The following is a 15279-nucleotide window of genomic DNA, read 5'->3' as shown; positions in this document are numbered from 1 at the left end:
AGTAAAAACCTTTCTTGCTTTATCCAATGTAACACCGCCGGAAGAAGAGATCAGTGTATCTCGAAAGCTCGCACAAATAAAATCATTTCGTTAGCCACAGAACGGTATTGTCTATTCGTTTTTGATTATTAAGCTCGGCCAACACAATACAAATACCTCTACATATATACATTGGTGTGTGTGTGTGTGTGTGTGTGTATCTCTCTCTCTATATACACACACACACACACACACACACACACACACACACACACACACACACATACATATATACATATATACGTATATATATATGGTACAGTTGGTATAAATTCTTGAGTATAATAATGTTTAAGTCTTTTTCATCTGAAATGATACTATAATGTTCTTATAGCCCCATTAGAAAGCTGGGTGTAGAACCCTGGTGCATACATACAACCTTTCCAAAGCCTTTGCTTGTGACTCGCTTCGCGCTCTCTGGCTTCCGTAGTATTTTGTCCCTGCCCGGCCCCCGTGCGGTTGCGCTGTCAACCAGACCCAAACAATCCCACACGTGAGGGAGGTGATTCCAGGCCGGGAAGGGGCTGGTGGCTTCCCGGAGGGGTAATAACACGGGCAGGCAGTCTGCATCCTCCCCCGGCCATGAGTGAGACCTATGCCAGGGTTAGGGAAGAGATCCGGGCCGACCAGAGGGGAGACGAACCTGCTGAGCAGGGGAGAGAGCAGAGGGCGGGACAAGGGGTGACAGGGGAGGCGGGACAAGGGGTGACAGGGGAGGCGGGACAAGGGGTGACCGGGAGGGCTGGGCAAGGGGTGACCGGGAGGGCTGGGCAAAGGGTGACCGGGAGGGCAGGGCAAAAGGTGACAGGGAGGGCAGGGCAAAGGGTGACCGGGAAGGCAGGACAAGGGGTGACAGGGAGGGCGGGGCAAGGGGTAGAGCAAGGGGTGACAGGGAGGGCAGGGCAAGGGGTAGAGCAAGGGGTGACAGGGAGGGCGGGGCAAGGGGTAGAGCAAGGGGTGACAGGGAGTGCGGGACAAGGGGTGACAGGGAGTGCGGGACAAGGGGTGACAGGGAGTGCGGGACAAGGGATGACAGGGTGGTCGGGACAAGGGGTGACAGGGTGGTCGGGACAACGGGTGACAGGGAATGCGGGACTATGTGTTACAGGGGGAGTGACAGGGAGGGTAGGGCAAGGGGTGACAGGGAGTGCGGGACAAGGGGGAGTACAGGGGATATGGCAAGGGATGGCAGAGAGTATGGGACAAGGGGGAGTACGGGTGGTAGGGCAAGGGGTCAGAGGGGGTGTAGGACAAGGAGTAGTACAGGGGGTAGGGCAAGGGGTGACAAGGAGGATAGGGCAAGGGGTGACAGGGAGAGTAGGACAAGGGGTGACAGGGAGGGCAGGAACAGAGGGGGTGACAAGAAGTGCAGAGAAAGGTGACGGCCTGAAAACTTGGCAAAGAGGGGCATTGTGTGCAGGACTGGGTAAGGCCTTGCCAAGTATCAAGCCCAAGAAGAGGGAAGGGTCTGAGGACAGAGGGGAGGAGAGGGCCCGGGTCGGGAGCACTCAGGGTGGGTGTGACATGTCCCCTGTCGCTGGCTCTTTAGAAGTTTGCTGTGGGGTTGCTTCTTGCCCTGCACATACTCGGGGAATAGCCTGTCCCAGGGCCATGAGGTACCAAAGCAGAGGAGGGCAGCAGGCCGGGGAAGAGAGAGATGGGCAGAAGAGAGTGGAGGGCCAGAGGCTGAAGAGGCAGGTCAGCGTGGACAGCTCGAAGACCAAGACCTCCCTGGAGGCCCTGAAACTCAGCATCAAACAACTGAAGTGGAAAGAAGTGAGTGACCCTCCTTGTGAGTGACAGATTCCTATGTGGGCTGTGACACCTACAGGCACCGTACTGGCAGGACATGGTCACATTCTTCACACGTCCACTTGCCGCCTTGATGTGGTGGCACCTGAAGTTGACCAAGTGGGTTTATAACTATGGAATTTTCAGTGCCCTGTCCATATTAACCCTTCCGCTGCCAGAGGGGCCCACAACACATTGCACAACAATGCGTTGCGGCCACCTCTGACAGCGGAAGAGTTAGCCAAGAATTTCGAACCAACTCTTCCCATATGGGGGGTGGAAAATATCTTCTTTTTCCTCCGATCCAAGTCCATCTATCCCAATGCAAATCATTGGGCAGTTACGGGCTTTCCATTTATCAAAGTTTCCCGGCAGCTGAAGTGGGGCAAAGGTACTGAAGATTTATCGCAGAGAAAACAAATATCTGATCGGTTTTAATGTGTGTTTTTCCTTGCTAAGGCCATGATTATACCAGAAGTCGCTGGCGACGTGGCGCGACGCAGAGCGGCTGGAAAACAAATTGCTGAAATCCGCTGATGGTTTACATACCAGATTTGCAAAATTGCTTCTGGCAGGCGACGGCCGCGTCACGTGAGCAATTCAGCCAATGAGGGCGAACCCCTTACGGCCACGCCCCCGCCACGCCTCTCTGCCTCCTGCATCTGTCTCCCCTGTATGTTCAAGATGCTGCTCGGCGGCATCGCAGGGTGACGTCACAGGATAGCGCTGCAGCTGTTGGTATAGTCGAGGCCTAAATCTGGTGCAGTTTTTATTTAACCTGAAATTGCTCTCCTCTCGGCACTGTGGATAAACGAATGGCTGTTTATCATGTAACCCATACAAGCATAGAATCAACAAACGGTTGCATTAAATCATTATCAATTAGTGGTGAGCGTTAGTAGTGGAGAATCCCATAGCTATCATTAAACCTTGGTTACGGTATTGTAACCTTTGTAACACGAAAGTTGGTTTTGTTTGTGTCTGTTGAGGTATGAAGATCCATAGTATCTATTGCAGCAATAATGTAATTTTATAAATGGTAACAATGTGCTTGTGTAATAGAAAGCTATAGCGGATCACAGAGGTGCTATGTTACACCGTTAAGCAGCAGCCTGCGCTGATCGCCATTTGTATGACTTTTTATTCATTTTATTGTTTTTATTTACTTTAAGATATCTCCTTGCTCGTTCCAAATCTGTTTTTATTTTTCAAACCTGATACGTTTTGAAAATATTAAAGTGGCCGGAAGATTGAAATTATTTTCTCCCTAGAGCCTGTTGCAGTTTAGAGGCAGTCCAAGCACCACTTATTAAAACAAACAAAAACTTAATTTTTTTTATATGCAGCCTTTGATTATCTTTATTTAAGACATTGAATCATCCTCCCAATGATCGACCAGCAAAGATCCTGCTTCCCAGGGTTGACTAAATGACTGCCTTTCAGTTTCAATCAATCCTACAGTCAGTGTAACTCAGCAGCTGCAATGTATTCTTAGGCTGAGTCCATAGAGGGGGAAGCCGCGCTCCTCCGCGCTGAGGCTCGCATGCTCGGTCAGGAGCGATTACAAGGACTGGCAGGCGAGTCAGCGTGCGTGATCGGGAGGCGGGGCAGTGACGTCGCTGGGCCAATAGCCCGCGAAGCGCCAACGTCACGGCGTCGACGTCATTTTTATTTATGTAGCCCTTTGCGCCAGAAATGTCCAAATTTATTTTGCTAGACTGTGTGAGGGGATTTGGCTGCAGGACTCTACAACAGACTTTTATTTATTTTACTATTTTTAGTGTGTTTTACCTGTTTTCTATATCATTGTGGTTTAATTATCTCTGTGGTTTGTATTTACTGTGGTTTTGAGTTTATCAAGAGATCCAGACTGTTAAAGTGCTATAACGCCTGTTATACCGTCTTTCCTTTATTTGTTGTAGGATTGAAGAAGAGGGTCTTCAGAGCTGAAGTGCATTAATTTCAGCTCCGGGGACCTCCTGCTTCCATAGATACCTGTAGGGGGTTCTGGTATCTGCATGTTTAAATGTCCCAAGGGATGACGACACAGCTTCCTATTGGCCCGCAAGACATTTAAAGACAAGTAGGAGCTGCTACCTGCAGAGATACTGGCACCCCCTAAGTTTAAGTACTGTATCTCTGGAAGCAGGGAGCCGGCAGAGCTGAAAGTAACCCTATTCAGCTTTGGAGACCCCTGCTTCAATCTTATAACTAAACAAAAAATGCAACTGTACTGCTCTAAGTCAAACCTTAAAACTTCTTAAATTAAGAATTTCAGTAGCCTAGACTCATGGTTCCTGTCCCACAACCACAGTCACTCCTACTGTACCAACCATTGTGGCCAAGCACTGCCATCTACTGCACTTATTCCCTGCAAGTCTCCCAACATACTACTTTGATTGTAAGCTCTCCGGGCCAGGGATTTCCTTTCCTATGGTCTGATTTTATTTGCTTATTGTATTATAATTCCATGTACTCTTGTTTCTTTTATAAAGCGCTGGGTACACTGTGGGTGCTCTATAAATAAATAAATATATATATTATTAGTTAAACTCAAACTGCTGGGTGGGTGGAGCAGTAGGCCATTTAAATAAGTTAATTTGAAATATTCCAAAATGAAATGATGGCCCCATATAACACTTTCCTCTTCGTATCTTGTTTTGAAGATATCGATTGCAGAGAATCTGGGCTGATCCATAGAAACACTTTTCTCCACATGAGTGAATGTTTGAAAACAATTTTTAAGAAAGGTGTCAATCATTTTACTCATTATCCTCTCGAGTGCTCTATGACAGCAACGTCATGAGGTCTGGCGACATGACCTAGAGCAGGGATGGCCAACTCCAGTCTATTCTAAAGAATTGGGTCACACATCGCCTACAGCACTTGCCCCACCGATTCTGGAGTCTTGGAAGCTAATGGTACACTTGGGAAAGTTTGGGTTAGATGAGTAGATGTTGCTATTCGGTTCAAGTTATAATTCTTATTTCAGTTATTTAGAATAAATAGCCAGTCCCCATAGCTTGTTGTGGGTTAAAGGGGCTTTCCAAGTTGAATTAATAACTTTTTTTTTTTAACATGGGTGGGATTCGGTGAGTTTTCGGAGCTGCGATTTCAGCTCCGGAGACACTACCCCTAGATACTTACCGGGAAAGGTGCCGCCAGCACTTCCTGGTTTGTTTAAACCCCCCGCATCACGCGGGGCAATAGGAAGCAGGCGTGGCTTCCTATAGGCCTGTGTCACGCAGGAGATTTAAACCTCCATTTTTTGTTATCCCTGGAGGGGAAGAACCAGTGGCAGAATGAACGCTTCCCACTCGTGCTAAAAAACAAAATAGGCTTGTGGTAAAATAAATGTTAGGTGACACTGCTGCATTTGCCTGTGTGCTCCACCTGCCACAACCCATCGTGCCGGCTTCTTGTTTCTACTACAAGAGCAACCAGAGTCAAGTAGAAGGTCTGAAATAATAACTCGGACAATAATTCCTCCAAATGAAGGTCGCACACTTTGATCGTTACTATAAGTAAACCCTTGATGAGTGTCACACTTTTGTAATTGTTAGTGTAAGCATTGCTAGAACAATACAAGGCTTATTGGGTAAACAATTAAAGTATTCGCCTGGAGGCAGGAGGAACATGTGTAATTAACCCAAGACAGCACATGACTACCTATTGTTTAAAACTCCGTACATTCAAGTTGGGCGTTAATGATGTCTGGGTGACAGTGTGAACGCTTTGTTGGAAAGAAATGTCATTTTCTGAATACCTGAAGGAAGTCTGGACTTCTTTTGTTTTGTTTTTCGGAATGGAGGCCAATTATATTTATCCAACTAAGATGTGTTCATGTTTTTGATGATAAAGCAGAGCTGGAAGCAGCAGTCCCAGCTGAAGCAAAACTCATATGAAAATTACCCTTGCTCAACCCCACTGGCCTGCAGTGGTTGTTCTTAGCCTTTCTATTCTACGCCCGGCACGGGGTAAACTTAGGAGGTTTCGTTCCAAGAAGATTCTTTACATAATTCGGAAGAACTAAGGCACAATATCCAGCTCTGTACACTATATATTTTTAAGAAGAAGAATGATTCATGGCATTTAAAGGGGGCATTTACTACATGGTTACAACATTGTAATCCTTTTGCAAATTTTGTAGTTGTCTTCCGTTTTCTCCTTGAGCACTCAAATTCTATTTCTTTGCTGGTTTCTAGCGGGGAATCTTCTGAACATTTTGGTGTATATTTACCAATCTGTGAGATGCCACAAGATACCGCCAGTCACTTAAATTGTCCATAAGGTGTCTTGTGGCTTATTACCAAGCACTGTATGTGACCGTATTAAAGACGCAGTCCCACTTACAAGGCCCAAAATATATTTCCTTTTTACAAATTGCTTTTTAAGCTTCATATTTAGGTGTGATATTTCTGAAAACAATAGTACAGTGCTTAAGAATTTGTATGTATTGTATATAACACACACACACACACACACACACACACACACACACACACACACACACACACACACACACACACACACACACACACACACACACACACACACACTCTCCATTTACCAGCTGCTAAGTCTCTGTTCTTTACACTGATTAAAGCTGGACATATTTAGTTACACTTAGCATTACTTTATATTGTACAATGCTCATTTTCAAGATAAAATTACGTAAATGGGTAAATAGTCATATTTCTTCTACCTCAAAAAGTTTCATTTTAACAGTTTGTAGGCCTCAAATCAAACATATTCGTAAGCAAGTAATTTCAACATTTTAAGTGGAATATTGTGGTGTCCATGCGTACTTTGACTATTATGCGACAAAAAAACTATTGATATTATACATGAATATGCAGGTGTTGTTCAGTTACCTTTATCAAATCCATGACTCGTGTAGCTCTCTTATAATTGCATGATAGTCTGACGGCGGTCGCCAACTCCTGTCCTCAGGAGCTAGCAACAGGTCATGTTCTTCAACACAGGTGGCTCAATCAATCCCTGCTTCAGCACAAGTAGCTTAATCAGTCTCTGCTTCAGCATAGGTGGCTCAATCAGTTCCAGCTTCGACTGAGCCACTAATTGAGCCACCTCTGCTGAAGCAGGGATATCCCGAAGACCTGTTTGTAGCCCTTGAGGACTGGAGTTGGCCACTCACTGGTCTATGCAAATGTCATCATACAGTTGGGGGAAGTTCCTTGTTTCTGGACTGATATATAATTCCTATCAATTGTTCTAAATTCATCCAAAAATCTGTCTGGGAAAAACAAACCAATGTTGAATTTCCTGGTTGGCAGTTTAAGAAGAACTAATGAGAGCAGATGCAGTAAAAAAAGTTGGACTGTTTTTTTTAATTCTGAATTCTGTGCTACAATTTTGGTCATGAAGTTCCTAACCGTGCTGGAGACCAGCGGTGGTCTTCAATGTTCCCAAGAAATCTGTGTTTTGGGAGGGGGGGGGGGGGAGGGAGGAGTTTCATACAAATTGCTTGCAAGACATTTGTTGATACCGAAATCATCTCATAGTTATGGGATGTTATTATTTCTATGGAGTGAATCAAAGAGGCTGTGATTTGTGTGACCCTTATCTGTTTGCATGTATTGTTATTGTGCGTGCACTGTGCATTTCTCAGTGTTTTCTGTTATGACTTTGTAATTAAGTAAGATATTTTCTTTGGCCTACCCAAGTGACTTTTATTCATCACTAGCTGAGAGACCCGGCGTTGCCCGGGATGTAAGTGCGTAATATGTAGTATTATGTATAAATGGTGGAACAATAGGTGACTATTTGTTGTAAAGGTTGGATAATAATGTTGAAAAGAAAGATGGAATAAAATGTAATACGATGAGGGGGGGGGGAAAGGGGAGCAGAGAGGGGGAGAGGGGGGGAAGGGGAATGGAGGGGAGGGGGGGGAGAAGGGGAGGGGGGGGAGAAGGGGAGGGGGGGGGAAAGGGGGGGGGAAAGGGGAGGGGGGAAAGGGGAGGGGGGAAAGGGGAGGGGGGAAAGGGGAGGGGGGAAAGGGGAGGGGGGAAAGGGGGGGAAAAGGGGAGTGGGGGGGGGAAAAGGGGAGTGGGGGGGGGAAAAGGGGAGTGGGGGGGGGAAAAGGGGAGTGGGGGGGGGAAAAGGGGAGTGGGGGGGGGAAAGGGGAGTGGGGGGGGGAGGAGAGTGGGGGGGGAAGGGGAGTGGGGGGGGAAGGGGAGTGAGGGGGGGGAAGGGGAGTGAGGGGGGGAAGGGGAGTGAGGGGGGGAAGGGGAGTGGGGGGGGGGAAGGGGAGTGGGGGGGGGAAGGGGAGTGGGGGGGGAGGGGAAGGGGAGTGGGGGGGGGAAGGGGAGTGGGGGGGGGAAGGGGAGTGGGGGGGGAGGGGAAGGGGAGTGGGGGGGGGAGGGAAAGGGGAGTGGGGGGGATAAAAGGGGAGTGGGTGGGGAGGGATAAAAGGGGAGTGGGTGGGGAGGGATAAAAGGGGAGTGGGGGGGAGGGAAAGGGGAGTGGGGGGGAGGGAAAGGGGAGTGGGGGGGGAAAGGGATGGGGGGGGGAAAGGTGAGGGGGGAAAGGGGAGGGGGGAAAGGGGGTGGGGAGCAGGGGGCATATGTATTGTCATAATGTATGTATCGCAATGCCCCCCCGCCCGGGCGTCCGTCCCCCCGCCCGGGCGTCCGTCCCCCCGCCCGGGCGTCCGTCCTCCCGCTGGCTCGGCGGCTGACCGCTCCCCCTTCTTGGTTCCCCAATGACTCGGGGCTTGCTCTTCGCCCCCCGTTCCCCGTGACTCGGGGCTCGCTCTTCGCCCCCCCTTTCCCCGTGACTCGGGGCTCGCTCTTCGCCCCCCCTTTCCCCGTGACTCGGGGCTTGCTCTTCGCCCCCCGTGCCCCGTGACTCGGGGCTCGCTCTTCGCCCCCCCTTTCCCCGTGACTCGGGGCTCGCTCTTCGCCCCCCCTTTCCCCGTGACTCGCGGCTCGCTCTTCGCCCCCCCCCCCCCGTTCCCCGTGACTCGCGGCTCGCCCGTTCCCCCCCGACGCGCTCTCCCCCCCCCCGCGATCGCTTGGTCCACCGATGTGCCGCCCGGCTGACTGAGACGCGTGCAGCTGGCGGCAGGAAGCGCCCTGTGTGGGCCTGGGGCCTGTGTGTTCCTGTGTGGGCCTGGGGCCTGAGGCGCGAGGCTGCGCGGCTGAAATAGGTGAGTCACTGGCGCCATAAGCTGAGGCGGGACGCGCAGTGGTGTGACTTACCTGGGCGGGAGGAGGGGGAGATAGCGCCGGGGAGGTAAGGGAACGTTGGCGACTGGGGTAGGAGGGCCGCGCTTCCCCTCCGTCTGGAGCCTGGGGTAGGAGGGCCACGCTTCCCCTCCGTCCGGAGCCGGTGCAGGGCGGCGCACGTGATGGGGGGGACGGTGGGGGTACGGGACAGAGGGAGAGAGAGAGTGTGTGTGTGTGTGTGTGTGTGTGTCGTCGTCGTCGTCGTCACTCCGCCTCAGGCCAATGAGAGGTGCGGGGGCGGGCGGCCCAAGGGACCAATGAGATTTCCCCTAGGGACACAGGAGATGCAGACAGGCATACAGTGCTTTCACAAATGTATAATAAGATTTACCTATAAGTGCTGGGAACAGAGTTGGATTTTTGTGTAGATATTTTTGAGTGCTTGGGGTCCCTCTCTGGGGGAGGGGGCGTGGTGCTTACAGAGGCCCCGCGCTCTTACCCACATTTAAATAAAATGCCGGGGGAGCACACAAAGCCTCTGTAACTCCCTCTTACCTTCTCTCCGGCGGCTTCTAGCGACGCATTGCTATGACAATGCGGCGTCAAATGCAACTGGCGACGGGATGTCCCATGACGTCAAATGACATTGCTGATGCCGGAGAGCAGGTAAGGGAGGGGAGAGAGCAGACAGTGGGGTGCAAAGAAAAAAGTTTGCTCACCCCTGTATTAGAGTTCTGCCAATACTTTTCTCATTTATTTTCTGATGTGGCCCCTTTGGGGAAAGTGATCGGAGAACCCTGCTTCCTAGAGTGCTTTGACTTTGATAGCTGCCTGTAAAACATGATGAAACTGATGTTGCACAGCTGAGTTCTTTTCATTCTATTGCAACTACAATGTAAGTTGATGACAGGTTTGGTTGCTTAAAATGCATTTATACAATCCGTTTATTGCCAGTGTAGCTGTGTTTGATGCTGTTTAATTCCAACCCCAATTGCATATAGAGTAGATATCTTCCATCTCCTTTATTGAAATCAGACTGATCAATACATTATACATATTTGTACACTGATTATACAAAGTCTTAGGCTACCATTTCAGTCATGACAAGTGTAACCAGGCCATTGATTTTCTGTATGAACTATGGCAAGGCTTTCAGAACTACAAATCAAATAAAGGGGGAGCTCGAAGGGGCAACCTTCAGCTCAAGCTAAGGTTTGATGGATGGCAGTAAAGCAAGTAGCCTTTGATGTATTGCAACTGCTAAAGATTCTAAAACGTTGCCCTACTTATATCCCAGGGGTGCTCAACTCCAGTCCTCAAGCCCCCCCCCCCCCAACAGGTCAGGATATCCCTGCTTCAGCACGTGACTCAATCGGTCCTAGCTTCAGCACAGGAGACTCAATCTGAGGGTCAGCCTTCGACTGAGCCTCTGATTGAGCCACCTGTGGTGGACCTCTGGGATATCCTGGTAAAGCTGGGATATCCTGATAACCTGACCTGTTGGGGGGGGGGGGGGGGGGAGGTGTTGAGCCCCCCTGTTATATCCCAAGGTTGTTCATTCACTGTTTCAGTCCAATAATATTGTGCACTATTACCCGTGAGAGATGGACTAATCTGTGAAAATGGGAGATTTGTATTTTCACTGTTATTCTGCTCTTTATTCTCTATCATTGAAGGAATACAGGTTTATTTTAAGACGTGGCTATGTAGACCTAGGCCCCTACTCCATATGTTGCGAAGTTGGCTTCCCCGTGCTGGCAAAGAGATCAGCTCCATTTATTCGAGGAAAAACCCTTTCCCTACACGGGGAAAATGTCTGCGTAGCAAACTGAATAAGGGCCTTAAATCACAGTCTTAAAGTGAGTTCTAAATACATTAACAGAACATTAGACCCCAAGTCACAATTTGATAGCTTGTTGCTGATGCTCTTTTTACAAACTTCTTTGTAATTCTTGAGACTGGCTAACATGACCTTGAAATCTTTGGTTTGGTTTCGCAGTTTCCATTGGGACGCCGGTTGCCTTGTGACATATACTGGCATGGAGTGTCTTTTCATGACAGTGACCATATCTGCTCCGGACAAGTTAACAAGTTTCCAGGTAACAGTAAAACAAAGCGACTACGCAAAATCTAGCTGCGGTGATTGTGGGCTGGGGTTTCGTTTATACAGAAATCAAAATGCGTTCAGTTGTTATTAAGAAAGAGTTTGAAGTCGCTGGTGCGGTATCGTCACGACGTTTGCTTATTTCAGTTTAGAGCATGCGGGTATGGTTTGTAAGGGACATCTTTACCTGGCAATAGAAGCAGAACAAGAAACAAATCCCACTTCTGATGCCTGTTACTTTTGTTTGTGCGTTGCCTCACGTTTGTGCATTTTGCGTCATAAAACAAAATAACATTCATACGATTCAGCTTAGAGGTTCAAAGTTCAAGTAGGCGTACTTGTCCAGAAGAAGAGCACATTTGTTGTAGGTTGTGATGCCTTTGAGCAGACCAATATCTCGGTTCACTAAAAGTTACCCCCACCTACAATGTGAATCTCTGCAGATTTAAAGGGAAAAATGTTCCCTTTTCATTGTTTTTAAGACACCAATAACTTGACAGGAAGCAATGAACTTTAATTTTTTTGAAGGGTGAAAATACTCCATTGGTAATGGAAGCTCCTGTACACCACCATCACAGTATACGTTCATGTTGGGCCACTAACGAACCCCCCAAAAGGCTGAGAGAGAAAATACATTGACTCATTCCTTAGTGACGCGTAGAAGGGTTAACAAGAAACATGCACAGTTTCTGATTTGTCAGGACCGGTCTAACCTGAGAAGGAAGTGGCACTGTTGTTTTAAGCTCCTTATTATAAACCATACTTCATTATTTTACACCAAATTACTTGTAAGTTAATCTTGAGTACAGGTGCTGGTCAGATCCATATAATGAAAGGGTCACCGTATTTACCAGACATATCGATTGGAGACACATTACCCATGTGCCTTCTTCATCTTTGTCTCCTTGACACTGTGCTATGGGGCCTGCTTGGACTCGTTGACAGTATCCGGGGCCAAATTTGATATCTTTGTGGCAACATTGGACCCAGTTTCTGCGCGTTCGACATCCACGCTGTCTAACATCTTTTTAAAGCAAGTGGGACATGGGAATTCCAGCGTATTAACACATACTCTCACTTCCTTCTGCTTGGGGGGAGAGAGTTGGCACCTAATATCCTATGAATTCATATTGAATGTCTTTATATGTAAAGGATTCCTCGAGCACCTTTTCCTTTCAGGTATGACCGAAATGGTACGTAAGATTAACCTCAGTCGAGCAGTGCGAACAATGCAGGAGCTGTTTCCAGAGGAATACAACTTCTACCCTCGATCATGGATCCTTCCTGAAGAGTTCCATCTCTTCGTTGCTCAGGTAAGTATCACCTTGTTAGGAAGCTGCTCTGCTCAACTTCTCTACTCCAGGGTTGGCCAACTTCAGTGCTCAAGGTCCATCAGCAGGCCAGGTATTAGGGATACTCAATAGCTTCAGCACAGGTGGCTCGATCAATGGCTCAGTCATGCTGAGCACTTTGGCCTCTATTTAGTATGACCGTGAAGACGTCTTCTCTGTGCTGGATAACAGATCAGCTCCATTTATTTCAACAGAGCTTGACGCTTTCCCAGCATGGGGAAGACATCCGCAAATCATATTGAGTAGCTGTTGTTTACCCGCCAGTAACACAGGGATTGGTGTTTACGTGCAATGGTTATTTCACCTTTTGGATGTAGCGTGTGTGATCATGATTGAAAAGGTCCCATTGGGGACTGAAACGTCGATCCTGCAAATAAATCACCATTTAATTAAGCTTTACTTGGAGTGTGATGGTTCATCTGTTCATAGACCTAATTTATTTAACCGCTGTACCTCATTTAAACTGTGCCCTGCAGACCGTAGGTGCGTGTATATATATATATATATATATATATAAAGCAGAAAATAGCCGTGTTAGTCCAGTTGCGATAGTGCAGAATAAATGAGTTCTTCAGTATTAGGTGATACCTGAAGAAGAGAGGAGAACTCTCGAAAGCTTGTCCTATGACATAAATTGTTAGTCCAATAAAAAAGGTATCACCTAATACTGAAGAACTCATTTATTCTGCACTATATATCAAAAAATAAATAGATGATACCGTTCTGTGGCTAACAAAATGCTTTTATTTGTGCAAGCTTTCGAGATACACTGATCTTTTCTTCTGGCGATGTTACAATGAATGAAGAAAGCAAAGGGATATATATATATATATATATATATATATATATATATATATATATATATATATCCACTCCCACTCCACACACACCTTGTGTAAAGCACTGGATATACTGTGGGCTCTCCATTCATTTTTATTCACACTGATACACATACACACTCTTTCTTCATTTGCTTTCACAGTAACCTTTTGACACCTCTAGCCATAAAACACATCCACACCGGGGGAAGGAACAGCACAGATAACATTCCAAGAGACACTGTTTTTAAGTATACCTTTTGCTTCATTCATTGTAACATCGCCGGAAGAAGAGATCAGTGTATCTCGAAAGCTCGCACAAATAAAAGCATTACGTTAGCCACAGAACGGTATCATCTATTTATTTTTTGATTATATATATATATATATATATATATATATATATATATATATATATATATAATCATTATTATTTTTTTTCTTAACTTGTACACTGGTACAGTAAAGTCTTGGTAAGTGATACATAAATATTGTTGAACAGCTGAAGTCCAAATCAGCATAATTGGTTTGAATCGATTTTTCTGCCATAGCATAATTAAAACTACCACCTGTACTGTATGTGACCCCCATGTCTTCATATTACACAGTAGATTTACCTGTGGCTGCACTTACAGAAAACTATCTGTAGATGGCGCTGCAGGCACATTCACACCCTGGGTTTCATGGGTTTTACAGGATGTAGATAAACAGACAAACTTGACAATAACTGCAGTCCGCACCTGAAACCCCGTGTCCAAGCTGCCGTTTAAATACAAAAATTACAAATGCCCCTTTAATATGTGCTTCAATACAGTCCACTCAATGAAAAGTAGCTAGCGAAGTTGCCGATCGAACTGTTCTCCTGTGGTCGATCAGCGAAGATTCGGCTCAGGGGCTCACTAAATGGCTGTCAGTGCAGCAGAAGATGACCAAAGATGCATAGTACTGTGGAGAAGATCATATGAGCAGGCAGTCACAAGATACAATTGTTGCACTTCTAGAGAGAGGGCAGGGCTCAAAAAGGGGTGTAACAGGGCCTGTTTCAGAAGAGGAAGGGGATGTGACCTTGTAAATGGTTGCTATAGAAACAAAGGTATGTGGGTATGTAGCACACCAAAACAGTGCAAATAAATGCAAAAAATGCGATACTTGCGCACAATGCCGGAGCTCCTGGTTCAAGGATGGCCTATCTGCAGCAATCCAAGTATACAGCAACAGGAAAGATGATCCAGGGCTCCACTGGTTTTTAGCAAAATAATTTATTCATAATACAAAACGTTTCGGCCTCACTTAGGCCTTTGTCAAGTGACTGGTAATGAGACTGGTCATTACCAGTCACTTGACAAAGGCCTAAGTGAGGCCGAAACGTTGTGTATTCTGTATAAATTTTTTTGCTAAAAACCCGTGGAGCCCTGGATCATCTTGCCTGTTGCTATAGAAACAAAACATTCTTGTTACATTAAAATACATTACAAATGTAATTCAGAGTTGTTTAAAAAAATACTAGGAAAAATTGGGGGTAAGGTAGAGCACTGCAAAAACAAAAGGCTGGAGGCAAAAAGTGAAATAAAAAAATAAACTATTTTATTTGGCCATTATGCCATGAATCTGACAGAATCATAATGGCCAAATAAAATAGTTTATTTTTTTATTTCACTTTTTGCCTCCAGCCTTTTGTTTTTGCAGTGCTCTACCTTACCCCCAATTTTTCCTATTACCATTATGGTATAGCAGCACGCATTTCCGGACACTTTATCAGCTGTTACAGCAGGAAGATTTTTTCCAGAGCTGTTCCGTGGTGCTCGTTTAGCCGGTGCAGTGTTTGTGCTTTCCACCGCCTTGACCTTCCCTACCAGCGAGAGTGAAGTTCTGACCAACGGGACCAATATCCAGCTATGGTCTGTTGCGGGTCACCCCTCAGTCCCCACCCCCTGCACGGCTTCGGTTCCCATCGCGCGGGTGAGTTCGCGGCACCTGAGGGGGCA

The 15279-nt window shown here is 46.9% G+C and overlaps 1 protein-coding gene across 4 annotated transcripts in view; it reads left to right on the top strand.

Moving 5' to 3' along the window:
• The first annotated feature begins 520 nt into the window (after positions 1 to 520).
• Positions 521 to 15279, top strand: part of TTLL11 (tubulin tyrosine ligase like 11) — a 152383-nt gene continuing 137624 nt past the window's right edge. For 2 of the 4 annotated variants that reach the window (XM_075578979.1, XM_075578981.1), the window contains exons 1-3: positions 1213 to 1815; positions 11020 to 11119; positions 12304 to 12437. In XM_075578979.1, coding sequence (XP_075435094.1) covers positions 1225 to 1815; positions 11020 to 11119; positions 12304 to 12437 — 825 coding nt within the window. In that variant the 5' untranslated portion in view covers positions 1213 to 1224. Of the gene's footprint in view, positions 583 to 1133; positions 1816 to 11019; positions 11120 to 12303; positions 12438 to 15279 lie in introns of those variants that run through there. The other 2 variants (XM_075578980.1, XM_075578978.1) reach the window with 2 other exon arrangements.

Source organism: Ascaphus truei, chromosome 21 (genome assembly GCF_040206685.1).
Source record: "Ascaphus truei isolate aAscTru1 chromosome 21, aAscTru1.hap1, whole genome shotgun sequence".
Taxonomy (NCBI): domain Eukaryota; kingdom Metazoa; phylum Chordata; class Amphibia; order Anura; family Ascaphidae; genus Ascaphus; species Ascaphus truei.
The sequence above is the reverse complement of the archived record's forward strand: the minus strand, read 5'-3'. Positions and strand labels throughout refer to the sequence as shown.